General features: G+C 42.1%; 1 protein-coding gene across 1 annotated transcript in view; it reads right to left on the reverse strand.

The window, feature by feature from the left end:
• LOC126191307 (speckle targeted PIP5K1A-regulated poly(A) polymerase-like) overlaps positions 1-26,558 on the reverse strand; it is a 222,664-nt gene that overhangs the window by 17,909 nt on the left and 178,197 nt on the right. The window contains exon 10 of the mRNA XM_049932136.1: positions 8,338-8,539. Coding sequence (XP_049788093.1) covers positions 8,338-8,539 — 202 coding nt within the window. The remainder of the gene's footprint in view (positions 1-8,337; positions 8,540-26,558) is intronic.

Below are 26,558 nucleotides of genomic sequence, written 5' to 3' on the forward strand. Positions count from 1 at the left end.
ATTGACTATTGGTTTTGTAATATAATTATGTTCATTGGACTTTTCTATAAAGATATTATCAATGGCTGTTTGTGAGCAAGTGGCTAGCCTAGTGGGGAACTTTACTGTGGGAATTAAGTTGAATGATAGTGTTACTAACTCAAATAAGTTCTTATTGGGAGAGTCTTTAAGGAAATCTACATTGAAATCACCAGCAACCACTATATCTTTGTTTTTGGTTGTTAAATGGGCCAGTACAGCTTCAAGGTGGTTTACAAACAGATTAAAGTTACCTGCAGGTGCTCGATATACACTTAATATTATGAAAGATTTTTTGTGAAAATCTAATTCTGTTGCACATGCTTCCATATGCTGTTCTAGGCAAAATTTATGAATGTCTATATTCTTAAATTTATGACAGTTCCTGATGAATGTGGCAACTCCTCCTTTCTCCATTTCTGATCTACAAAAGTGAGATGCTAACCTAAACCCTGTAACACTTAAAAGTTCTATACCAGTGGTCACATGATGTTCAGAGAGGCAGATTATGTCAGCTGGGTTTGAAGACTCTAATTCATCTATGCAGATAGTTAATTCATTAATTTTATTTCTCAGTCCTCGAATATTTTGATGCAGTAAAGACAGCTGACATTTCACATTGACTGAGTTAAAATTGGGTGGAGTTAAAATATCTGCTGGCAGTTGAAAATTCTTAACCAATGGCTGTTTATGCTGATGTAATAAGCTGGAATTATGTTTTTTTTATTTCTTTCTCAAACTGAAAGTTTGTCTCAGTTCTAACCTCTCTTAAAATTTGCTTTCTTTCTGTCCTCCCTACCCTAAAAAAGGGTCTTTTCTGAATCCTATAACCACTGGTATTTTACCACTCATGACAGTGCCTCCCCCCTTTAACTTTCCTGCTATTTCCCCAGTCAATTTACCCTTCCCCTTCCTGTTGAGGTGAAGGCCATGCCTAGTATAATCCCACCTACTGATAAAATCAACATGAACCACACCAATGTGTGACCCCACACCCGACATGAGCAGCCGTTCCAGCTCCAAATTAACTCTCTTGACAAAAGAGTTCAAATGAGGTCGGTCATGGCGCCCAAGAACAGATACAAACTCAACACTAGTATGCTTCGATGCTGATGCAATCTTCGCCAGGTCACACTCTATACTGTACCCAGGATCTCTGTCAATACTGTTACCTGCTTTACCCACTATAACCACGGTGTCTTCCTTAGTGAAATCTTTGCAAAGTGATCCTAAATCCTCTGTCACCTGCTCCAGACCCGCACTAGGTTTAAAAAAATTGGTGACCTGGTATTCTGATCCTAGTTCATCCTGCAAGAGTTGGCCAACACCTCTTCCATGGGAACTACCTAACAACAACACTTTCTTTCTCTTTACTGATTTCCCTACATTCTTACTTTTCAATTTGCTGCTGAAAGTTTGTTGTGCCCTGTCTACACCTGCAACTGCTTGAGGCTCACCAGCTTCTAACTGAAGCAACAGGTCAAATCTATTTTCCACATTCACCATAAAGCTGTCAGACAAAGTTCCAGGCCTGTTCCTCCTGTTGCCTGTTGCCACTTCCCACCTCTCTTTACCCTTCTCCCTCCTTAACCTGTCAAGATCTCCCCTGGCCTTGTCTAACTCAGCCTGAAGGGCAGCAATTTTCCCCTCCTGTTCCAGTATCTTCCTATCTCTACTACAAATCCTACAAAACCACTGATGAGTCTCATTTACTTCCTCTATTCCCACGCCACTACAGTCACCCACATGGAAAAAACTACAGCACCCATCACACCAAAGCCCCGACCTAACAATTCTACGGCAAGTCAAGCACTTTTCACCATGATAAACGTAATAGTTTATTAAGAATAAGTCAGTTAAATTACAGATAAACACGAAAATATGGTTACACAAATTTGGCCTAAACGCAACTGTGTGTAAACAAAAACAAAAGTGCAAAGTTTCTGAAACAACAAGTTAAACTTTACGCTACTTTCCGGAAATGCTAGTTAAATAATGAAGAGGTACGCTAAGTTAAATTGCTTAAGAGAGCAAGGAACAACTAAACGAAATTCTATAGATTTGCTGCAGCAGAACGTAAACAGAAAATACGACAGTACGGTCTTTTCGTGTTTTCTGCTATATTACGTAAAGAAAAATGAAACCTTTAATGGTACACTTAAACGGCACACTAATACACTTATTTACTACGTAATCAGTACTAATCTATATGTTTTATAATCTAAAATAACTTATCTTTACGAGAACACCAAAACTCGCGCTAGTCGCCTGGCTGCAGGGCATGACCTCAAGACAGCATGTACCTCAGCATTCCACATGATATGAGGGTGTGCTGCCTCTGAATTTTTTGTGTGAAAACTTTTAAAGTTTTTTAAACCAAGCAAATGTTATTAACATTCTATGTCTTTATTCTACATGTCCACATATTTGCAACCAACTTCCAGGGGTCTCGATTGTTGTGTGTAACATGGCGATCTGTAATATAAGTTCTATGTCAGTGTGTGAGTAACAGCTTGCTGTAATTGAGTTACGAATTCAAAGAGTTTGTCCATGCATGGAGTATCCTCTCCTTCAGCATAACAGTTCTAGGTCACACTCGAGTTTTGCAACATCTGCAACAATGGTTCATGTCATCAATCATCCTCCATACAGTCCCGACTTGGCCCCATCTGATTTTCATCTGTTCCCACAACTTAAAGATCACTTTTGGGAGCTTCACTTTGATGGTGATGAATCAGTGCACAAACTGGTCTCTCGTTGGGAGAAATGTATTTGCCACCAGGCTGACTATGCTGAGAAATAAATATGCAGACATCAAGAACAAAGAAGTAGAATGTTAATAACATTTGTTTTATTTAAAAAGTTTTCACATAAAAAAATCAGAGTCTTTACTTTTCAGCACAAGAACCGGAATCTGATCCATTTGAAGTAACACTAGATCTGTTTTCACTAAGATATGATATAGCTAATTATCCATGGGTGACTAGAGAATGGAATTTTCACAGGTGAGCAATTAAGCAGGTGGACCAGAACTGCCAAACACTTTATGAGGAGTTCCAACTGGATGCATAGTGGTGGCTCAGTGGTCCGGTAGGCTCCAGCAGCCAGTCTTACCCCTTTATAGTGGATACCTTCCATTATCTTCAGATTTTTACATCTTGCTGACATATACACATTGTTTCTATAAGACAACTGAGGGTTCACACTAGGAAAATTAAAGTCAGTCTAGACAAAATGTCTGTAACTTCATATTCTGTGCGTACACAAATGCAAATTCACAGAAGGAAAAGTAGGTGATAAATTCACAAACATTATTCAGCTTCACATACCGTATTTACTCGAATCTAAGCCGCACCTGAAAAATGAGACTCAAAATAAAGGAAAAAAAAATTTCCCGAATCTAAGCCGCACCTGAAATTTGAGACTCGAAATTCAAGGGGAGAGAAAAGTTTTAGGCCGCACCTCCAAATCGAAACAAAGTTTGTCCATTGTAATGTGAGACACAATTTAGGTCGAATGAATGACGATACAGCTACAGTAGTTTGGTTCGTGTCTAAGCTTAGCAGTTAAGCTTTACCACGTAGCCACTGCTATGCGTCAGGCGCTCCGTCCGTATTTATACGGGTGCCCTTCCGTTTTCACGTGCTTCGTCTGGTTTCAATCGATTGCTTATTTTGCTTTGATCTGGTAATTGCCGTTTTCTTTGTTATAGGTGTTTGCGTCACTCTTAAGCTGAAAATGCATTACTGCACTGTGTTATGCATTGTTTGTCGCATTCTGATAGTGCGTGTTTACGGCCTGTCGCGGCTCGCGGCACGGCTTGCTTTTGTGCGCGCTACCGCCGCGTACAATTAAAAAAAAAAAAGAGGAATCGTCTCATTAGCGAAACAATGGCAAGAGACCGCAATTTGTTGTTACTTACACTGCTGCTTTCTTTGATAATGATCAACAAGAATCAAATAATAGACTGCGTATGATAGAACATGTTCTGAACGAAAGTTAGGCGAAAATTTTTCTCCGTTTGAAAATCTTTGCGGTCGCTTCTTTATTACATCAAATTCTGCACAGAAATTAGTCATTTTAGATTTAAAAATCTAGTCACTTGCCGTGCTTCATTTCTGACTGTATCACTATTAGGCATAAGAATAATACGAATATAAACATGACACGATACGTATATTCTTCCGCGTTTGCTGTTGTCTCACTCTAGTTTCGTAGTTTATTAGGCAGACAGGATTTAAATGAGATAGCAGCGAACACGAAAGAATACATGGCAAAAGGTTTATATTCGTATAATTCTTATGGTGAAGAGAATACTGTATATGATTCAAATTTCATCAGGTTCCTATTAGCAACCATCTCTTCTCACAGATAGGAAAAAATTCAGAACGTAGAGTTGGCCATATTGACAAACATCCCAAACAGTCTTGCCAGTCAGATTTTCGTAGTACACTGAAATTGTGCTACATTCGAAGATGAACAATACGGAATTTGTATTTACTTCATTGGATAATGTATGAAAATGCAGTGGTCGAAACTCGCGGCGGAGAAAAAAAGCTCGTCTTCCACTTTTTTTTAAATTTATTTACTGACGCTGAGATTTTGGCGCCAGTATTTATCCTTGTGCCTACAAAACATGCCCGCTTAGCGCTACATATATTCGGCGGCAGAAGTTAGTTGTGGCGGCATGTACCGACATTTTTCATAACTTCTGCATGCTTTGCACTCGATTCTAAGCCGGAGGCGGTTTTTTGGATTACGAAAAACGGAAAAAAAGTGCGGCTTAGATTCGAGTAAATACGGTAAAAGTCAGCATAGAAGGGAGGATTAGCGATCATGATGCCGTTATAGTAACTATGATTACGAAAGCTAATAAATCAGTCAAGAAGGCTACAAGGGTGTTTCTTCTAGATAGAGAAGATAAGCAGTTATTAACTTCTCACTCAGACAATGAATTGGCATCACTTAGTTCCAGTAAGATGGATGGAAAGGAATTATGGGCAAAGTTTAAGCAAATTGTACGAGGGCAGTTCAATAAGTAATGCAACACATTTTTTTTCTGAAACAGGGGTTGTTTTATTCAGCATTGAAATACACCAGGTTATTCCCCAATCTTTTAGCTACACAACACTATTTTTCAACGTAATCTCCATTCAATGCTACGGCCTTACGCCACCTTGAAATGAGGGCCTGTATGCCTGCACGGTACCATTCCACTGGTCGATGTCGGAGCCAGCGTCGTACTGCATCAATAACTTCATCATCCGCGTAGTGCGTCCCACGGATTGCGTCCTTCATTGGGCCAAACATATGGAAATCCGACGGTGCGAGATCGGGGCTGTAGGGTGCATAAGGAAGAACAGTCCACTGAAGTTTTGTGAGCTCCTCTCGGGTGCGAAGACTTGTGTGACGTCTTGCGTTGTCATGGAGAAGGAGAAGTTCGTTCTGATTTTTGTGCCTACGAACACGCTGAAGTCGTTTCTTCAATTTCTGAAGAGTAGCACAATACACTTCAGAGTTGATCGTTTGACCATGGGGAAGGACATCGAACAGAATAACCCCTTCAGCGTCCCAGAAGACTGTAACCATGACTTTACCGGCTGAAGGTATGGCTTTAAACTTTTTCTTGGCAGGGGAGTGGGTGTGGTGCCACTCCATTGATTGCCGTTTTGTTTCAGGTTCGAAGTGATGAACCCATGTTTCATCGCCTGTAACAATCTTTGACAAGAAATTGTCACCCTCAGCCACATGACGAGCAAGCAATTCCGCACAGATGGTTCTCCTTTGCTCTTTATGGTGTTCGGTTAGACAACGAGGGACCCAGCGGGAACAAACCTTTGAATATCCCAACTGGTGAACAATTGTGACAGCACTACCAACAGAGATGTCAAGTTGAGCACTGAGTTGTTTGATGGTGATCCGTCGATCATCTCGAACGAGTGTGTTCGCACGCTCCGCCATTGCAGGAGTCACAGCTGTGCACGGCCGGGCCGCACGCGGGAGATCAGACAGTCTTGCTTGACCTTGCGGCGATGATGACACACGCTTTGCCCAATGACTCACCGTGCTTTTGTCCACTGCGAGATCACCGTAAACATTCTGCAAGCGCCTATGAATATCTGAGATGCCCTGGTTTTCCGCCAAAAGAAACTCGATCACTGCCCGTTGTTTGCAACGCACATCCGTTACAGACGCCATTTTAACAGCTCCGTACAGTGCTGCCACCTGTCGGAAGTCAATGAAACTATACGAAACGAAGCGGGAATGTTTGAAAATATTCCACAAGAAATATCAGGTTTTTTCAACCAAAATTGGCCGAGAAAAAAAATGTGTTGCATTACTTATTGAACTGCCCTCGTAAATTTTAGTCTGGAGACTTATGTGCCTAGTAAGTGGATAAAGGATGGTACAGACCCACCATGGTTTAATAATGAAATTTGGTGGATGCTGAGGAAGCAGAGGCTGTTGCACTCTCACTTCAAAAGGAAACGCAAAAATGATGACAAGTGAAGGTTAGAAGAGATTTGTGCGTCTGTGAAAACACCTATGCGCAAAGCATACAGCAACTACCACTGTCATGCCTTAGCAAAAGACCTGGCAGAGAACTCGAGAAAATTCTGGTTGTATGTAAAATCGCTCAGCAGGTTAAGGTATCTATTCAGTTCCCTTGTTGACCAGTCTTGTGTGGCAACCGAAGATAGCAAAACAAAAGCCGAAGTTCCAAATTTCACACAGAAAAATCGTACAGACATACTGTCATTTGGCCAGACTCCTGTATGGACAACATAGTAATAAGCATACCCGGCACAGAGAAACAGAAAGATTTGAAAGCAAATAAATCACCAGGTCCGGATGAAACCACAGTTCAATTTTACAAGGGGTACTCTATAGCACTGGCCTCTTACCTAGCTTTCATTTATCGTGAATCTCTAGCCCAGCGTAAAGTCCCATGCGGCTGGAAAAAAATGCAGGTGACTCCAGCGTATAAGAAAGGTAAAAGAATGAACCCGCAAAATTACAGACCAATATACCTAACTTCTGTCTGCTACAGAATCCTTGCATATATTCTCAGTTCGTATATAATAAACTTTCTTGAGACTGAGAAACTTATGTGCATGAATCAGCAGGGTTTTAGAAAGCAGCACTCATGCGAAACTCAACTTGCCCTTTTCTCACATGATATACTGCGAACTATGTATGAAGGGCAACAGGCAGATTCTATATTTCCAGAAAGCATTTGACACAATGTCCCATTACAGGCTGTTTCTGAAGGTACAAGCATATGAAATAAGTTCACGGACATGTGAGTGGCTAAAAATTCTTAAATAATACAACCCAGTATGTTGCCCTCAATGGCAAGCGTTCTTTAGAGACAAGGGTATCATCATGAGTGCTCCAGGGAAGTGTGATATGACCGTTGTTGCTATCCATATACATAGATGATTTGGCTGACAGGGTGGGCAGCAATCTAGTTCTTTGCTGATGATGATGTGGTGAATGGTAAGGTCTCAAAGTTGAGTGACTGTACGAAGATACAAGACGACTTAGACAAAGTTTCCAGTTGGTGTGACGAATGGCAGCTAGCCCTAAATGTGGAAAAATGTAAGTTAATGCGGATGAATAGGAAGATCAAACCTGTAATGTTCAGATACGGTATTACTAGTGCCCTGCTTGACACAGTCAAGTCATTTAAATATCTGGGAATAGCACTGCAAAGTGATATAATGTGGAACAAGTATGTGAGAACTGTGGTGGGGAAGGCAAATGGTCGGCTTCACTTTACTGGCAGAATTTTAGGAAAGAGTGGTTTACATGCAAAGGAGACTGCTTATAGGATGCTGGTGCGAACTATTCTTGAGTACTGCTTGAGTGTTTGAGAACTGTACCAGGTCGGACTGAATGAAGCAATCGAAGCAGTTAAATTTATTACCAGTAGGTTCAAACACCATGCAAGTGTTACGGAGATGTTTTGGGAACTCAAATGGGAATCTCTGGAGGGAAGGCAATGTTCTTTTCAAGAAACATTAGTGAGGAAATTTAGATATCTGGCATTTGAAGCTGACTGCCGAACAATTCTACTGCTGCCAACATACACTGCATGTAAGGACCATGAAGATAAGATATGAGAAATAGGACTCATACATGTTGCTCTATTGATAACTATGCCAATGGGATCCCACAACACATCAATGATGACATTTATCCTATGAAATGAAGTAAAATGCAATTTTCATGGTATGTGTTTCATCAGGAAATGCGTGAATAAGTTTTATCTTACAAGAACTTACAAGTACCTATACAATTACGTAAAATCCATACCTTACAAATCTAGTTAAAAATTCAGGAATAAGTGCAACAACAGCATGTGTCCAACGTGCAAATAGCATTTGTCTGGCTGACTCAGCAGCAATGTCCACTGCACCAAGGTACTCCGGCTTTAGGAAAAGGTCTGCACTTAAAGTTGTACTGTCATCCACTTCCCTTGGGACACACAAATCCTTAAAAAGCAATGCTGGCGCTCCTGAAAATATCACACATTGAGTAAGGTAATTAGCTACAATATAAACAAAAAAGAAAGCATCTTATAGATAAATTATAGTTTTACAGATTAAAAACGTTGTACAGGTGGGAATATGAAGAAGAGAAAGACAGAAAAATTATTCAACAGAAGAAAGAGAATGGGTGAAGGCAGAATATTTGAACTGCTTGCATGCAAGTAATAAGTACACATGCAAAAGTGGTTGCAACAGACAAGAGGTAGAAAAGAGATCAGTTGTAGTTATTCAAGCAACAATGTAGGAAAAGACAGATTGCTAGTTACTGTAAACATTACACATTAAGTTTGGAGTCAGGCGCAAGTTTGGAGTCAGGCGCATTTAATAGACACTCACAAATATGCTTTCAGCCACAGCCTTTGTCAGAAAAAGAAAGAGAAACACTTCTTGTGCATTCTGGGCTGAGCTGCCAGTCTGTAGTTGTGCATACATGAGGAGGGTTTGCTTGTGTGATTGAATGGTGTGTGTTTCTTTTTCTTGTGCCTGTCTGCAACTTAACATGTCTATCTTTCCTACATTGTTGGAATTTCCACTGTTAGATTATTTGTACATTCAGTTGAGCCCATTTAGATCTCTTTCTTTTTCTTTTTTTTCTTCAAAAACTTAAATCAATGTTGGCAGATGTATCTGAAGTCCACTCTACTACAAGAATGGGAGAAGCAAGGATTTGGGGGAGAGGTGCAAGAAACAAAAGCAGGAAGGAAATGTGTGTATCAGAAAGGGGATATTTTATAAATGCAGCCAATGAATGTACGGATTTTTTTTTATCAAGCCATATTTATTAAACTTCTTGGAGAACCACTTCTTAAAATGATTCATTCCACTAATGGTTCCAAAATAGAAAGTGACTGAAGAAAGTATAAGGAGCAGCAAAATGATCAGATGGTTTTTGCTGCGGCGTGATGAGCGAATAGATGGTGTGTGGTGGTGAGGAATGGCGCATTTCAGAGCCTACACGTGGACATTTTTAGTAGCCAAGAGTAGTGATCAGCTGAGCATTGTGCGTTTGTTGTCAAGGTATTTAGCAATTCCTGTGTTGCTGTGCAGCGGCAGTTCTGTAGGCATTTTAATTTAGGTCCATGAGGAAATGTTGCAACACGCAACACAATTATGCTGTGGTTGAGTAACTTCAGAGCTACTGGTTCAGCATTGAAACGGGAGTCAACAGGCTGTCCAATATCAGGCTGGATGCCATAGAATATTGATAGAGTAAGAGAAGCTGGGGAAGCCAGTCCTCAGCAGCTAACCCGTAAACAAGCTGCTGCTTTGCATATGTCTGACCGCCCAGTAAGACGAATGTTGCGGTCTAATCTGCATGTCCATCCATACAAAATGGCTATTGTTCAGGAGTTAAAGCCCAATAACTATGGAATGTGAAAAGCATTTTCAGAGCATATGATTGATTTGATGACAGATGAAAAAATTTTCTTGATGAGCAACGAGGTGCATTTTCATCTGGACGGTTATGTAAACAAACATAACTTTCATTATTGGTCAGCTACAAATCCTGAAGAACTGATGAACATTTTCTGCATAGTTCTAAGGTCACTGTGTGGTGTAACAAACAGTTTGTGTGGTGTAACAAAAAGTTGTGTCATTGGGCCATACTTCTTTGAAGAGGGTGGTCAAACTGTTACGGTCAATTCGCAATGTTATCTGTTGATGTTACAAAACTTCCTGATCCCTGAACTTTGGAGAAAATGCTTAGTGCAGAGTAGGATGTGGTTCCAGCAGGAAGGCTCAACTGCCCATACAGACAAATGAGGTGATGGACTTTTTGTGGCTGAGTAATCTCATGTTTCGGGGATGTTGCATGGCCAGTACACTTGCCTAATCTAAGTGTTCGTGATTTTTTCTTGTGGGGTTTCTTGAATTAAGAGTCTACACACACAAGCCCCACACACTGGGTGAACTTAAGGTGGTCATTACTCAAGAAATCGCCAACCAGTCTCCTGCAATGTTAGGGGAGATCTTTGACAGTTTTGGTGCGAGACTGGAAGAGTGTTTCATCACAGAAGGGCACCATTTGGAGGACTTCATCTTCAAATCTTAAACTGATGAAATCTGTTGTTCCAATGTTATTTTCTTTAATTTCCATTAGCACCATTCTGTAATTACCAATAAAACATTTTTATCACTCTTAACATTTGTGTTATTTGTACTTTAAAACCGATCTTTTTGCCGTTCCCTGTATGAAAACATTCAGTAATAAACCACTTAACAGGAGTGCACTAGACAAGCCACATAAACATAAGGATGGCAGCAACCTCATTTTCATTATGAAAATCAGTCTCTGAAGCACTTAATTCACAAAGACACTGAAATAAATTTGCTGAATTTGTTCATGATATCTCTGACGTGTTTGCACAGTGGATTTGGAATGAATTCCACAGTTCAGGAAAATAGTCTAAGGGGCATTGTTAAGTAATGAAAGTTGGTGATAAATACAGATTGATGTCATTTCAGAAAGGTTTCTTTATGTGTAACTTGAAGTTTTAAAGGCATAATCATGTGAAGATGACTGCTCAGTTGTGAGCTGAAGTATTGAAGCAAGAAGTCAATGTCATCCAAATGTAATCCTGAACTCTGTTGGAAGGTTTCATTATGTCAAAAAAATGGTTCAAATGGCTCTGAGCACTATGGGACTTAACTTCTATGGTCATCAGTCCCCTAGAACTTAGAACTACTTAAACCTAACTAACCTAAGGACAGCACACAACACCCAGCCATCACGAGGCAGAGAAAATCCCTGACCCCGCCGGGAATCGAACCCGGGAACCCGGGCGTGGGAAGCGAGAACGCTACCGCACGACCACGAGATGCGGGCAAGATCATTATGTCAATCAAATCACTTTTTGTACATTTCTGAACATTAAAAAATCTGAATGTGAGATATAGTTTAATTTTTATACTTAGTCTGGACAAGTCTCTAGGTTTTTTATAAGAAACTTACATCATTTAAAGGAAGAAATGGGTGTGCTACCTGAATATGATGTGTTAAACAGTAATATTTTATCTGGAACCATGAGGTTAAAAAGTTTATATATATATACCTAAAAAGAAAGATGATGAGACTTACCAAACAAAAGCGCTGGCAGGTCGACAGACACACAAACAAACACAAACATACACACAAAACTCAAGCTTTCGCAACCAACGGTTGCATCGTCAGGAAAGAGGGAAGGAGAGGGAAAGACGAAAGGATGTGGGTTTTAAGGGAGAGGGTAAGGAGTCATTCCAATCCCGGGAGCGGAAAGACTTACCTTAGGGGGAAAAAAGGATGGGTATACACTCGCACACACACACACACACACATATATCCAACCACACATATACAGGCACAAGCAGACATTTGTAAAAGCAAAGAGTTTGGGCAGAGATGTCAGTCGAGGCGGAAGTACAGAGGCAAAGATGATGTTGAAAGACAGGTGAGGTATGAGCGGCGGCAAATTGAAATTAAAAATTAGCGGAGATTGAGGCCTGGCGGATAGCGAGAAGAGAGGATATGCTGAAGGGCAAGTTCCCATCTCCGGAGTTCTGACAGGTTGGTGTTAGTGGGAAGTATACAGATAACCCGGATGGTGTAACACTGTGCCAAGATGTGCTGGCCGTGCACCAAGGCATGTTTAGCCACAGGGTGATCCTCATTACCAACAAACACTGTCTGCCTGTGTCCATTCATGCGAATGGACAGTTTGTTGCTGGTCATTACCACATAGAACGCTTCACAGTGTAGGCAGGTCAGTTGGTAAATCACGTGGGTGCTTTCACACGTGGCTCTGCCTTTGATTGTGTACACCTTCCGGGTTACAGGACTGGAGTAGGTGGTGGTGGGAGGGTGCATGGGACAGGTTTTACACCGGGGGCGGTTACAAGGGTAGGAGCCAGAGGGTAGGGAAGGTGGTTTGGGGATTTCATAGGGATGAACTAAGAGGTTACGAAGGTTAGGTGGACGGCGGAAAGACACTCTAGGTGGAGTGGGGAGGATTTCATGAAGGATGGATCTCATTTCAGGGCAGGATTTGAGGAAGTCGTATCCCTGCTGGAGAGCCACATTCAGAATCTGATCCAGTCCCGGAAAGTATCCTGTCACAAGTGGGGCACTTTTGGGGTTCTTCTGTGGAAGGTTCCGGGTTTGAGGAGATGAGGAAGTGGCTCTGGTTATTTGCTTCTGTACCAGGTCGGGAGGGTAGTTACGGGATGCAAAAGCTGTTTTCAGGTTGTTGGTGTAATGGTTCAAGGATTCCGGACTGGAGCAGATTCGTTTGCCACGAAGACCTAGGCTGTAGGGAAGAGACCGTTTGATGTGGAATGGGTGGCAGCTGTCATAATGGAGGTACTGTTGCTTGTTAGTGGGTTTGATGTGGACGGACGTATGAAGTTGGCCATTGGATAGGTGGAGGTCAACTCGAGGAAAGTGGCATGGGATTTAGAGTAGGACCAGGTGAATCTGATGGAACCAAAGGAGTTGAGGTTGGAGAGGAAATTCTGGAGTTCTTCTTCACTATGAGCCCAGATCATGAAAATGTCATCAATAAATCTGTACCAAACTTTGGGTTGGCAGGCCTGGGTAACCAAGAAGGCTTCCTCTAAGTGACCCATGAATAGGTTGGCGTATGAGGGGGCCATCCTGGCACCCATGGCTGTTCCCTTTAATTGTTGGTATGTCTGGCCTTCGAAAGTGAAGAAGTTGTGGGTCAGGATGAAGCTGGCTAAGGTAATGAGGAAAGAGGTTTTAGGTAGGGTGGCAGGTGATCGGCGTGAAAGGAAGTGCTCCATCGCAGCGAGGCCCTGGGCATGCGGAATATTTGTGTACAAGGAAGTGGCATCAATGGTTACAAGGATGGTTTCCGGGGGTAACAGACTGGGTAGGGATTCCAGGCGTTCGAGAAAGTGGTTGGTGTCTTTGATGAAGGATGGGAGACTGCATGTAATGGGTTGAAGGTGTTGGTCTACGTAGGCAGAGATGCGTTCTGTGGGGGCTTGGTAACCAGCTACAATGGGACGGCCGGGATGATTGGGTTTGTGAATTTTAGGAAGAAGGTAGAAGGTAGGGGTGCGGGGTGTTGGTGGGGTCAGGAGGTTGATGGAGTCAGGTGAAAGGTTTTGTAGCGGGCCTAAGGTTCTGAGGATTCCTTGAAGCTCCGCCTGGACATCAGGAATGGGATTACCTTGGCAAACTTTGTAAGTAGTGTTGTCTGAAAGCTGACGCAGTCCCTCAGTCACATACTCCCGACGATCAAGTACCACAGTCGTGGAACCCTTGTCCGCCAGAAGAATGACGATGGATTGGTCAGCCTTCAGATCACGGATAGCCTGGGCTTCAGCAGTGGTGATGTTGGGAGTAGGATTAAGGTTTTTTAAGAAGGATTGAGAGGCAAGGCTGGAAGTCAGAAATTCCTGGAAGGTTAGGAGAGGGTGATTTTGAGGAAGAAGAGGTGGGTCCCGCTGTGACGGAGGACGGAACTGTTCCAGGCATGGTTCAATTTGGATAGTGTCATGGGGAGTTGGATCATTAGGAGTAGGATTAGGATCATTTTTCTTCGTGGCAAAGTGATATTTCCAACAGAGAGTACGGGTGTAGGACAGTAAATCTTTGACGAGGGCTGTTTGGTTAAATCTGGGAGTGGGGCTGAAGGTGAGGCCTTTGGATAGGACAGAGGTTTCGGATTGGGAGAGAGGTTTGGAGGAAAGGTTAACTACTGAATTGGGGTGTTGTGGTTCCAGATTGTGTTGATTGGAATTTTGAGGTTTTGGAGGGAGTGGAGCTGGAAGTGGGAGATTGAGTAGATGGGAGAGACTGGGTTTGTGTGCAATGAGAGGAGGTTGAGGTTTGCTGGAAAGGTTGTGAAGGGTGAGTGAGTTGCCTTTCCGGAGGTGGGAAACCAGGCGATTGGATAGTTTTTTAAGGTGGAGGGTGGCATGCTGTTCTAATTTGCGGTTGGCCTGTAGGAGGATGCTCTGAACAGCCGGTGTGGATGTGGGAGAGGAAAGATTGAGGACTTCTATTAAGGATAGGAGTTGATGGGTGTGTTGATTGCCTGAGTGGATGTGTAGGTGAAGGATTAGGTGGGTGAGGGCAATGGATTGTTCAGTTTGGAACTGGTATAGGGACTGATGGAAAGAAGGGTTGCAGCCAGAGATGGGAACTTTAAGTGTGAGGCCTTTCGGGGTGATGCCGAATGTCAAACAAGCCTGAGAAAATAAAATATGGGAGTGTAATCTGGCTAGGGCGAAGGCATGTTTGCGGAGGGAATGTAAATAAAACTTAATGGGGTCGTTGTGGAGGTGTTGTGAGGGTGACATGGTACTAGAAGGTGGAAAGAGGAACACGAGGCTGAAATGAAAATGAAAATAAATATAAAAATATATGGGGAGAGAGAAAGGTAAAACTAGAAAGCAAATGGAGATCTGGTGTGAAAAAAGGCGAAAAAGGGTTGGTTAGAGCTGGGCTATGTTGATCCTGTGATGAACTTGTGTAGGTAGATAATGATGTGCATAAAGGTTAGGTGGTTGTGTTGCCGCCTAAACACGTTAAAGGGTGGAGAACTTCTGGAAAATTTCGAAAAAACTACTTGAGGATGTATTAAAAGGAGTGGTTTGGTGGTGGCAGATTATGGAAATGAGGCTAACAATTGTCTGATGAAGAAATAATGACGTTAAAACCTGTGGGAAGCGGCTAAAAATGATCGGTGATGTGAGGAAAACGGAAATGGAAATAAAGCAAAAGTTATTAAAACTAGCCGAAAAGGTTGTTTAATAGCTGAAAGGAACTGTTTGTGAACTAGAAACGGCGGATTTTATAGCAGCGGTAGTGCTGAAAGCGGAAAAAAATTTTTTTGGTTATGGTTTGGAAGTGGGTTGCGTATTACGTATTATTGAGTATGTTTGTGTTTGTTTGTGTGTCTATCGACCTGCCAGCGCTTTTGTTTGGTAAGTCTCATCATCTTTCTTTTTAGGTATGTTTTTCCCACGTGGAATGTTTCCCTCTATTATATTCATATCATTAATTTGAACACAACAATTACGTTTGTTATTGTCACTGTTACATTTCGTAATCTTTTCTGTCGTCTTATTTCCTCCTTCTGTTTTTGCCATCACTTTGTATTCACCTTCTCCTTTTTTACCGTAATCCAGTATACAATTTTATCCCGCCGATATATACTCAATCCACTGGCTTTACAAATGTCTGCTTGTGTCTGTGTATATGCGGATGGATATGTGTGTGTGAGTGCGCGAGTGTATACCTGTCCTTTTTTTCCCCCTAAGGTAAGTCTTTCCGCACCCGGGATTGGAATGACTCCTTACCCTCTCCCTTAAAACCCAAATCCTTTCGTCTTTCCCTCTCCTTCTCTCTTTCCTGACAAAAGCAACCGTTTGTTGCGAAAGCTTGAATTTTGTGTGTATGTTTGTGTGTCAATCGACAGCTTTTGCATCCCGTAACTACCCTCCCGACCTGGGACAGAAGCAAATAACCAGAGCCACTTCCTCATCTCCTCAAACCCGGAACCTTCCACAGAAGAACCCCAAAAGTGCCCCACTTGTGACAGGATACTTTCCGGGACTGGATCAGATTCTGAATGTGGCTCTCCAGCAGGGATACGACTTCCTCAAATCCTGCCCTGAAATGAGATCCATCCTTCATGAAATCCTCCCCACTCCACCTAGAGTGTCTTTCCGCCGTCCACCTAACCTTCGTAACCTCTTAGTTCATCCCTATGAAATCCCCAAACCACCTTCCCTACCCTCTGGCTCCTACCCCTGTAACCGCCCCCGGTGTAAAACCTGTCCCATGCACGCTCCCACCACCACCTATTCCAGTCCTGTAACCCGGAAGGTGTACACGATCAAAGGCAGAGCCATGTGTGAAAGCACCCACGTGATTTACCAACTGACCTGCCTACACTGTGAAGCGTTCTATGTGGGAATGACCAGCAACAAACTGTCCATTTGCATGAATGGACACAGGCAGACAGTGTTTGTTGGTAATGAGGATCACCCTGTGGCTAAACATGCCTTGGTGCACGGCCAGCACATCTTGGCACAGTGTTACACCGTCCGGGTTATCTGGATACTTCCCACTAACACCAACCTGTCAGAACTCCGGAGATGGGAACTTGCCCTTCAGCATATCCTCTCTTCTCGCTATCCGCCGGGCCTCAATCTCCGCTAATTTCTAATTTCAATCTGCCGCCGCTCATACCTCACCTGTCTTTCAACATCATCTTTGCCTCTATACTTCCGTCCCGACTGACATCTCTGCCCAAACTCTTTGCCTTTACAAATGTCTGCTTGTGTCTGTGTATGTGTGGATGGATATGTGTGTGTGTGCAAGTGTATACCTGTCCTTTTTTCCCCCTAAGGTAAGTCTTTCCGCTCCCGGGATTGGAATGACTCCTTACCCTCTCCCTTAAAACCCATATCCTTTTGTCTTTCCTTCTCCTTCCCTCTTTCCTGACGAGGCAACCGTTGGTTGCGAAAGCTAGAATTTTGTGTGTATGTTTGTGTTTTTTTGTGTGTCTATCGACCTGCCAGCGCTTTAGTTTGGTAAGTCTCATCATCTTTCTTTTTAAATATATTTTTCCCACGTGGAATGTTTCCCTCTATTATATATATACCACATTCAGTGTCTTCATGGGATGTAGACAGAGATTATGGGTATAAGCTTCAATACCCTTTAAACTGCAGGCCACAGAGCACTGAAGTTTAGTTTAATTTAATTTGTGTGTAAGGTTATGTTTAACTTTTGAGGATAGCATTGGTTGTTTCATTCATCTACCATGTGAGTTTGTATTGTTGTGGTTCCACAATTAATCAGCAAAAACGTGTACATAGATAATTATTGTTTGCACTAAATATAAGAACTATTATTATAGCTGAGAAGCAAATAAGAACAAATATTAACACAACTGTATTTTCTGTTCATCTTTATACAATACTAGCAAATCCGGAATTGCTCCACAACTGCAAAATGTGTATGAGCACTGGATATACATCCTAATCAGGAGTACACCGGGGAATTGTGTAAGGTTGCAAATTTTGAATAAACATTGTTATTTTGTCCACTTTGAAGCCACTAGCATGTTATAATAAATCACACAGACAAAAGTCTCCTTTGTTTTTATTTTTTAAAGTCTTTTATTTATTTTTTGTACACAATACAATTACAAAAATTCAGAATGTATAACATTATTCGTTTTTTATGTACTCTGTGTAAGAGTATGAATTGATTTTCTGAACTACCATTTCATGAAAGGGCTACTTGCTCTGAAGGGGCAAATGTTATTGGATAGCCCCTAATATCATGTCAGCCCTATTTTTGTACGCCAAAGTGCAGCAACTCAACATGGCATGGATTCAACACATGGCTGAGAGCCCCTGCAGAAATATTCAGCTATACTTCCTCTATAACCGTCCATACTTGTGAAAGTGTTGTCAATGCAGGATTTTGTGCACGAATTGATCTCTCGATTATGTCTTATAAATGTATGACAGGCGGCATGTCGGGCGACTTGGGTGGCCAAATCATTTGCTCAAATTGTCCAGAATGTTCTTCAAACCAATTGCAAACAACTGTGGCCAAGTGATATGGCGAAATATCATCCATAAAAATTCCATCGTTTGGGAACTTGAAGTCTATGAATGGCTGCAAGTGGTCTCCAAGCAGCCGAACATAACCAGGACCCAGTCCATTCTGTGTAAACACAGCCCACACCAGTGCAGAGCCACCACCAACTTCCACAGTACTTTGCTGACAACTTGGATCCATGGCTTTGTGGGGTCTGTGCCATACTCGAACCCTATCATCAACTCTTACCAACTGAAATTGGGACTCGTCTGACCAGACCACGTTTTTCCAGATGTCTAAGGTCCAACCGACATGGTCATGAACCCAGGCGAAGCACTGCAGGTGATGTCATGCAGTTAACAATGGCACTTGTGTTGGTCGTCTGCTGCCATAGCCCAGTAACACCAAATTTCATTTCAGTGTCCTAACGGATACATTAATTGTACATCAAACATTGATCTAAGCTGTTATTTCACACAGTGTTGCCTGTCTGTTTGCACTGACAATTGTACACAAACGCTGTTGCTCTCGGTTCTTAAGTGATGGCCCATTGGCCACTGCGTTGTCAGAAGTGAGAAGCAATGCCTGAAATTTGGTATTCTCAGCACACCTCTCGACACTGTGGATCTCACAATATTGAATTCCTTAATGATTTCCAAAATGGAATGTTCTACGCGTCTGCCCCCAACTACCATTCCACATTCAAATTCTATTAATTCCTGTTGTGTGGTCATAATCATGTAAGAAGCCTTTTCACGTGAAACACCTGAGTACAAATGACAGCTCTGACATATGCACTGCCCTTTTACACCTTATGTACGGGATACTACTGCCTCTTTATATGCGCATATCACTATCCCATGACTTTTGTCACCTCAGTGTACGACTGATCACACTAAAGACATTATGATTGTAAATCAATTTCAACATATTTGAATGTATGAGGACTTTGAGCCCTGTTTATTGTTACTACAAACAACACCCCCCCCTCCCCCTCCCATGAACCATGGACCTTGCCGTTGTTGGGAGGCTTACGTGCCTCAATGATACAGATAGTCGTACTGTAGGTGAAACCACAACGGAGGGGTATCTGTTGAGAGGCCAGACAAACGTGTGGCTCCTGAAGAGGGGCGGCAGCCTTTTCAGTAGTTGCAGAGGCAACAGTCTGGATAATTGACTGACTGGCCTTGTAACACTAACCAAAACGGCCTTGCTGTTGTGGTACTGCAAACGGCTGAAAGCAAGGGGAAACTACAGCCGTAATTTTCCCGAGGGCATGCAGCTCTACTGTATGGTTAAATGATGATGGCGTCCTCTTGGGTAAAATATTCCGAAGGTAATATAGACCCCCATTCGGATCTGGGGACGGGGACTACTCAAGAGGACGTCGTTATCAGGAGAAAGAAAACTGGCGTTCCACAGATAGGAGCATGGAATGCCAGATCCCTTAATCGGGCAGGTAGGTTAGGAAATTTAAAAAGGGAAATGGATAGGTTAACGTTAGATATAGTGGGAATTAGTGAAGTTTGGTGGCAGGAGGAACAAGACTTTTGGTCAGGCGAATACAGGGTAAAGAAAACAAAATCAAATAGGGGTAATGCAGGAGGAGGTTTAATAATGAATAAAAAAATAGGAGTGCGGGTAAGCTACTACAAACAGCATAGTGAACGCATTACTGTGGCCAAGATAGACACAAAGCCCACGCCTACTACAGTAGTACAAGTATAAATACCAACTAGCTCCGCAGTGCAGATGATGAAGAAATTGATGAAATGTATGATGAGATAAAAGAAATTATTCAGGTACTGAACGGAGACGAAAAATTAATAGTCATGGGTGACTGGAATTCGACAGTAGGAAAAGGAAGAGATGGAATTCGACAGTAGGAAAAGGAAGAGAAGGAAACATAGTAGGTGAATATGGATTGGGGCTAAGAAATGCAAGAGGAAGCCGCCTGGCAGAATTTTGCACAGAGCATAACTTAATCGTAGCTAACACTTGGTTCAAGAATCATGAAAGAAGGTTGTATACATGGAAGAACCCTGGAGATACCAGAAGGTATCAGATAGATTATATAATGGTAAGACAGAGATTTAGGAACCAGATTTTAAATTGTAAGACTATTCCAGGGGCAGATGTGGACTCTGTCCACAATCTATTGGTTATGAACTGTAGATTAAAACTGAAGAAACTGCAAAAAGTTGGGAATTTAAGGAGATGGGACCTGGATAAACTGAAAGAACCAGAGGTTGTACAGAGTTTCAGGGGGAGCATAACGGAACAATTGACAGCAATGGGGGAAAGAAATACAGTAGAAGAAGAATGGGTAGCTCTGAGGGATGAAGTAGTGAAGGCAGCAGAGGATCAAGTAGGTAAAAAGACGAGGGTAGTAGAAATCCTTGGGTAACAGAAGAGATACTGAATTTAATTGATGAAAGGAGAAAATACAAAAATGCAGTAAGTGAAGCAGGCAAAAACGAATACAAACGTTTCAAAAATGAGATCGACAGGAAGTGCAAAATGGCTAAGCAGGGATGGCTAGAGGACAAATGTAAGGATGTAGAGGCTCATCTCACTAGGGGTAAGATAGATACTGCCTACAGGAAAATTAAAGAGACCTTTGGAGAAAAGAGAACCACTTGTATGAATATCAAGAGCTCAGATGGAAACCCAGTTCTAAGCAAAGAAGGGAAAGCAGAAAGGTGGAAGGAGTATATAGAGGGTCTATACAAGGGCGATGTACTTGAGGACAATATTATGGAAATGGAAGAGGAGGTAGATGAAGATGAAATGGGAGATATGATACTGCATGAAGAGTTTGACAGAGCACTGAAAGACCTTAATCGAAACAATGCCCCAGGAGTAGACAACATTCCATTAGAACTATTGACAGCCTTGGGAGAGCCAGTCCTGACAAAACTCTACCATCTGGTGAGCAAGATGTATGAGACAGGCAAAATACCCTCACACTTCAAGAAGAATATAAAAATTCCAATCCCAAAGAAAGCAGGTGTTGACAGATGTGAAAATTACCGAACTATCAGTTTAAAAAGTCACAGCTGCAAAATACTAACGCGAATTCTTTACAGATGAATAGAAAAACTGGTAGAAGCCTATCTCGGGGGAGATCAGTTTGGACTACGTAGAAATATTGGAACACGTGAGGCAATACTGACCCTACAACTTACCTTAGAAAATAGATTAAGGAAAGGGAAACCTACATTTCTAGCATTTGTATACTTAGAGAAAGCTTTTGACAATGTTGACTGGAATACTCTCTTTCAAATTCTAAAGGTGGCAGGGGTAAAATACAGGGAGCGAAAGGCTATTTACAATTTGTACAGAAAGCAGATGGCAGTTATAAGAGTCAAGGGACATGAAAGGGAAGCAGTGGTTGGGACGGGAGTGAGACGTGGTTGTAGCCTCTCCCCGATGCTATTCAATCTGTATATTGAGCAAGCAGTAAAGGAAACAAAAGAAAAGTTCGGTGTAGGTATTAAAATCCATGGAGAAGAAATAAAAACTTTGAGGTTTGCCGATGACATTATAATTCTGTCAGAGACAGCAAAGGACTTGGAAGAGCAGTTGAACGGGATGGACAGTGTCTTGAAAGGAGGGTATAAGATGAACATCAACAAAAGCAAAACGAGGATAATGGAATGTAGTCGAGTTAACTCGGATGATGCTGAGGGAATTAGATTAGGATATGAGACACTTAAAGCAGTAAAGGAGTTTTGCTATTTGGGGAGCAAAATAACTGATGATTGTCAAAGTAGAGAGGATGTAAAATGTAGACTGGCAATGGCAAGGAAATCGTTTCTGAAGAAGAGAAATTTGTTAGCATCGAGTATAGATTTAAGTGTCAGGAAGTCGTTTCTGAAAGTATTTGTAAGGAGTGTAGCCATGTATGTAAGAGAAACATGGATGATAAATAGTTTGGACAAGAAGAGAATAGAAGCTTTCGAAATGTGGTGCTACAGAAGAATGCTGATGATAAGATAGGTAGATCACATAACTAATGAGGAGGTATTGAATAGAATTGGGGAGAAGAGGAGTTTGTGGCACAACTTGACCAGAAGAAGGGATCTGTTGGTATGACATGTTCTGAGGCATCACGGGATCACCAATTTAGTACTGGAGGGCAGCGTGGAGGGTAAAAATCGTTGATGGAGACCAAGAGATGAATACACTAAGCAGATTCAGAAGGATGTAGGCTGCAGTAGGTACTGGGAGATGAAGAAGCTTGCACAACCTTGCACCACTTAAACTGAATGGATAAACTGGTTGGCATCATTGGTAAATGGTTTGTGAGAGAGACCTCTCAAGCAGCTGGAATGTGAGAGCAGTAGCTTCAATTACATTATTTCACACTGTTTTAATGTGCGAACAAAGTTTCAGATGATTCTCATGTAGTAATATTCTAATCATAACACAATAAGCCATAACTAAAACCTTCCTAATATACACTTGAATTTGGTATTGTTGCAGAAGAAGCCAAGCAATGCAGTCACCGTAATGTAGTGGCTATGATACTAGATTGTTGCATGGAGGGTCATGAGTTCAAAACTCACCAGAACTGAAAAATTTTAATTTCTATATACCGTTCGAGTACTTTCTAGAAGTATCCACAAATGGGAAGAATCACTGTACTGGATTGTTCTGTAGCTGTACATATACCATATGTGTTGTGGCCAGAGCCAGTTCGCTCCGCGCTATTGTATGTCCAAGTGCTGAATAAACTTTGTTAAGTGAAGTTAGTGTTTCTCATTCATCTACTTACACCTTCCTCTATGTGACATTATTCTGGTGGAGGCGCTGGGTGTTGGAACTTGTGATACCGCACCTTATTGATGACAAAATGGCTCCCATCAGACCATGCCAGAGCCACCATTTACGTGGCGAGAAACCCGAGTTCGAGCCATATTCAACAGATCGCAATCTGTCAGATACAGAAGAAGAGGACGACGTCACGATGACAGCAACTGTGTGCCACCACATGAGACATCCTTCCGGGTTCTCTGGTGACTATGGCCAAGATACAAACAAGTGGCTGAAGATATATGAATATATAGCCAAATTTGAAAAATGGGATGACACTGTGTGTTTGGCTAACGTATTTTTCTACTTGGAAGGCACTTCCAAGCAATAGTATGAGAACAAAGAGGAGAAGTTCACAAGCTGGGAAGTATTCCAGGTGCAAGTATTTCGGCGACACACAACGACAGAAGTGCAAGTGCAGGGCACAGCGTCCAAGAGAAACTACAGCACCCTACATTCAAGACGTCTTGGAGCTACGTAAAATAGTGGATTCTCAAATGAGGGAGGAAAATAAGGTTGCACATCTCCTGAAGAGTGTTGCTGAGGACATGTATCAAGCCCTACTCCTAAAGGAGGTTTCAACAGTAGACGACTTCATAAAATGGTGCCAGTATATCGAGACAAGGCATCAAGAAAAGAATTTCACGCAATAAGTTTGAATGGCTTCCAAACATCACATCAATGTCTGTGATGGAGGAAGAAACTGATTTCACAAGTGTTCTTCATCAGATAGTGAGAGAGGAAGTTCAGAAGACACTTGGATTGCACGACGAGCAAAAAACAGAGATGCTTCAAGAGAGTGGAACAGAAATTGAACCCAATCTCTCATCCTTCATTGCCCTTTAAAATGATAAACAAGTCGAGACCCAGGCAAAGTTACATTCCTACAATGCCGCATGAGGAACCTGTTTGGGCACCAAGGAAGACTGATGTCTGGAGGACCTAGGATAACCAACCAGTACATTTCCACTGCGGATGACCAGGACATGTGGTGCGATATTGTCGAGAAAGGTGGCGGATATTTGATGACGCCCGTGCCAGAAGACAGCAGACCGATCTTAGCTGACGCCAACTCTGGGATGACGAAGATGAACAAGAAGATGTGGGTGCAGGATGATGTAGGTCACCATCATTGCTAGCTAGCTGCTGGAGAGCACGTTCCCCAACACCTCGATCAAGGTTTCCATCATCGTTTAGAAGCTCCAGCCGATCACCTAGCTGCCGCAACTTGGAAAACCTTCCTTGGAGGTGAGACCGCCGAAGAGAAAAATCCTCCACTGCTGATCACTACAAAAATGATAGGGAACTATGTCGACATCCCCATGGATGGCTGACCAGCCCAAGCTCTTGTGGACTCTGGAGCAACATATTCAGTCATTTTGGAGAAGTACTGTTACCAGTTGCAGAAAACCATATTTGTCAACAGCAAAATGTCTCTGCTGAAGGTGGCTAATGGGAAATATGTAAAACCTACAAGAAGATGTGTCATTCGTGTGGGTATAAGTGGCCATACACAGCCCTTAGAATTCATTGTCTTACAAGAGTGTAGTCATGAAATCATTCCCGGATGGGACTTTTTGAAAGCTTCTCAAGGAATTATAGATTGTGGTCACTCGAAGATTATGCTAGATGAGATGAGATACTGTGGACAGGAAGATGTGCATACGAGTGGTAGAGAAAATGATAAAGAATGACATCATTCAGCCTTCGCAGAGCCCATGGTCGTCACCAGTGGTTCTCGTCAGGAAGAAGGATGGCAATTGGCACTTTTGTGTTGATTACAGGAAGCTTAATAAGGTAACTAAAAAGGACATTTACCTTCTTCCACGAATTGACGATACACTAGATTGTCTGAAAGGGGCTAAGTATTTCTCAACCATGGACATGTCCTCAGGATACTGGCAAATTAAAGTAGATGAGGCTGATAGTGAGAAAACTGCATTCATCACTGAGTTTAAGGTAATGCTGTTTGATTTGTGTAATGGACCAGCAACTTTTGAATGAATGATGGACAATCTTCTGAGGCACCTGAAGTGGATGATGTGTCTTTGTTATTTAGATAACATTATAGCCTTCTCAGAGACATTTGATGAACACATAAAAAGACTGAGGGCTGTTCTTAAGAGTCTCTAACAAGCCGGACTTTAACTTAATCCAAGAAAGTGTCTCTTTGGAGCAAAAGAAATCAAAATACTTGGGCACCTTTTGTCAAACGAAGGTGTGCAGCCAGATCCCGAAAAGGTGAGAGCTCTAACGGAATTTCCTATTCCTAGAAGTATTAGAGATGTGAGAAGCTTCCTCAGATTGTGTTCTTATTAACGTCATTTTATCAAAGACTTTTGTATCAAAGCCAGGCCACTCCAAGAGTTGTTAAAAGCCGATGCTAAATTTATCTGGGCTGGTGATCAACAGCATTCTTTTGATGTGCTGCGAAAAGCTCTGATGACTGACCCTGTACTTGGTCTGTATGATGAGAGAGCACCTACAGAACTACACACAGAAGCCAGTGGGTACGGGATCGGTGCTGTTCTGGTGCATATTTCGGATGGAAAAGAGAAGGTTATAGCCTATGCTTTTACAACACTCACAAAAGCCAAGAGAAACTACTCAACTACAGAAAGAGAATGTCTTGCTGTGATCTTGGCCATGTGTAAATTTCGACAGTATCTCCATGGAAGGCCATTCACAATTGTTACAGGCCATCATTCACTTTGTCGGTTGACAGGTCTTAAGGATCCAACAGGGCAACTCGCCAGGTGGGCACTACGTCTTCAAGAGTATGACATTACCATAGTGTATAAAAGTGGAAGAAAACACAAAGCTGACGACTGTCTTTCAAGAAACCCTGTGCAAGATCACCAAGACTTCGATGAAGATAGTGACAGTCTCGCTGCACTCCAGGATCTCTCTGCTAAGCAGAAGGACACCAAGATATCTCAAATTATGCTTGCCTTAAATTGGTCAGAGGATGTGAAATGACAATTTAAGGTAGTTGATGGATTACTTTGCAAGAAAAACTTGACACAATACGAAAGAGGTGGCTACCAGTGATTCCTAAACAAATGCGCTTAGATGTTCTAAGGAAATTTCATGACAAACATGAGGCCGCACATTTAGGATTTATTAAGACATTCGATAGGATCCACAAGAGATTTTTCTGGCCAGGTTTATTTAGGAGTGTCCGTGACTATGTGTCGCACTGTTGAGAGTGCCAGAGAAGAAAGGCAGTTCCTCAGAAACCACCTGGCCAACTCATACCAATTCCACCAGCCGAAGCGCCTATCCAGCATGTTGGAATTGACCTCCTCGAATGATTTCCAACGTCTGCTAGCTGCAATAGATGGATTATTGTTTTCACTGATTATCTGACACGCTATGCCATTACAAAAGCCGTGAAAAGAGCCGAAGCATTTGAGGTAGCCACATTCATCGTGGAAGACATTGTATTAAAACACAGTGAGCCAAGGTTGTTAATTACGGACCGAGGGAAAATATTTCAATCAAATCTTGTGCCGTCGCTGCAACATTACTCATCACATGACAACTGCCTGGCATTCGCAAACTAATGGGCTTACTGAATGCCTTAATAAGAACTTGGC

Source organism: Schistocerca cancellata, chromosome 6, assembly GCF_023864275.1.
Source record: "Schistocerca cancellata isolate TAMUIC-IGC-003103 chromosome 6, iqSchCanc2.1, whole genome shotgun sequence".
In the NCBI taxonomy this organism is placed as follows: domain Eukaryota; kingdom Metazoa; phylum Arthropoda; class Insecta; order Orthoptera; family Acrididae; genus Schistocerca; species Schistocerca cancellata.